Here is a 1,546-nt window from a genome sequence, read left to right as displayed (position 1 = left end):
GGTGGCTCAGGACCCCGCCAGGTAGATCCCTGTGGAAGAAGGTGATGAGGAAGGGGGGTGTGTGAGGATGGGGGGCACGTGCCTGGGGCGAGGAAGGTCACTGCAGAGGGGCCAGGGCTCGATGCTGAGACCCCAAACTGGGCTATCCACCCCCCCCTGCCCTGCAAGGATGGGCATCGCTGGGGGGCATCACCCAGTGAGGAGGGGAACGGGGCTTGGGGTGGTAGGGAGGGGACCACCATGCACCCCGGGGCCATGGGAGATGGGGAAGGGACCCCATGCACCCTGGGGAAGGGACCTCATGTACCCTGGGGAAGGGACCTCATGCACCCCAGGACCATGGGGAGCTGGGGAAGGGACCCCATGTACCCCGGGACAGGGACCTCGTGCACCCCAAGGCCATGGGGAGCTGGGGAAGGGACCCCATGCACCCCAGGGAGTGGGGAAGGGACCTCGGGCACCCCAGGGCCACAGGGAGCTGGGGAAGGGACCCCATGTACCCTGGGACAGGGACCCCATGCACCCCAGAACCACGGGGAGCTCAGGAAGGGACCCCAGACACCCCAGAGAGTGGGGAAGAGACCCCATGTACCCCAGGACATGGACCCCATGCACCCCAGGGAGTGGGGAAGGGACCTTGGGCACCCCAGAGCCACAGGGAACTGGGGAAGGGACCCCAGGCACCCTGGGACAGGGACCCAATGCACCCCAGGGCTGTGGGGAGCTGGGGAAGGCACCCCATGCGCCCCAGGGAGTGGGGAAGGGACCCCATGCACCCTGGGGAAGGGACCCCATTCACCCCAGGGAGTGGGGAAGGGACCCCATGCGCCCCAGAGCCATGGGGAGCAGGGAAAGAACCCCATGTACCCCGGGACAGGGACCTCGTGCACCCCAAGGCCATGGGGAGCTGGGGAAGGGACCCCATGCACCCCAGGGAGTGGGGAAGGGACCCCATGTACCCCGGGACAGGGACCTCGTGCACCCCAAGGCCATGGGGAGCTGGGGAAGGGACCCCATGCACCCCAGGGAGTGGGGAAGGGACCTTGGGCACCCCAGAGCCACAGGGAACTGGGGAAGGGACCCCAGGCACCCTGGGACAGGGACCCAATGCACCCCAGGGCTGTGGGGAGCTGGGGAAGGGACCCCATGTGCCCAGGGAGTGGGGAAGGGACCCCATGTACCCCAGGACAGGGACCCCATTCACCCCGGGAGTGGGGAAGGGACCTCATGCACCCCAGAGCCACGGGGAGCTGGGGAAGGGACCCCATGCCATGTACCCCGGGACAGGGACCCCAGGCACCCCAGGGCTGTGGGGAGCTGGGGAAGGGACCCCAAGCACCCCAGGGAGTGGGGAAGGGACCCCATGTGCCCCAGGACAGGGACCCTATTCACCCCAGGAGTGGGGAAGGGACCTCATGCACCCCAGAGCCATGGGGAGCTGGGGAAGGGACCCCAGGCACCCCGGGACAGGGACCCCATTCACCTCAGGGAGTGGGGAAGGGACCCCATGTACCCCAGGACAGGAACCTCCTACACCCCAGAGCCA

At 68.2% G+C, this 1,546-nt stretch overlaps 1 protein-coding gene across 1 annotated transcript in view; it reads right to left on the bottom strand.

The window, feature by feature from the left end:
• FCHO1 (FCH domain only 1) overlaps positions 1–1,546 on the bottom strand; it is a 4,655-nt gene continuing 3,109 nt past the window's right edge. Inside the window, exon 6 of the mRNA XM_014955550.1 lies at positions 1–29. Within this exon, the coding sequence (XP_014811036.1) occupies positions 7–29 (23 nt within the window). The 3' untranslated portion in view covers positions 1–6. The remainder of the gene's footprint in view (positions 30–1,546) is intronic.

This window comes from Calidris pugnax, unplaced genomic scaffold, assembly GCF_001431845.1.
Source record: "Calidris pugnax isolate Ruff unplaced genomic scaffold, ASM143184v1 scaffold285, whole genome shotgun sequence".
In the NCBI taxonomy this organism is placed as follows: Eukaryota; Metazoa; Chordata; class Aves; order Charadriiformes; family Scolopacidae; genus Calidris; species Calidris pugnax.
This window is presented reverse-complemented; position numbering and strand designations above follow the sequence as displayed.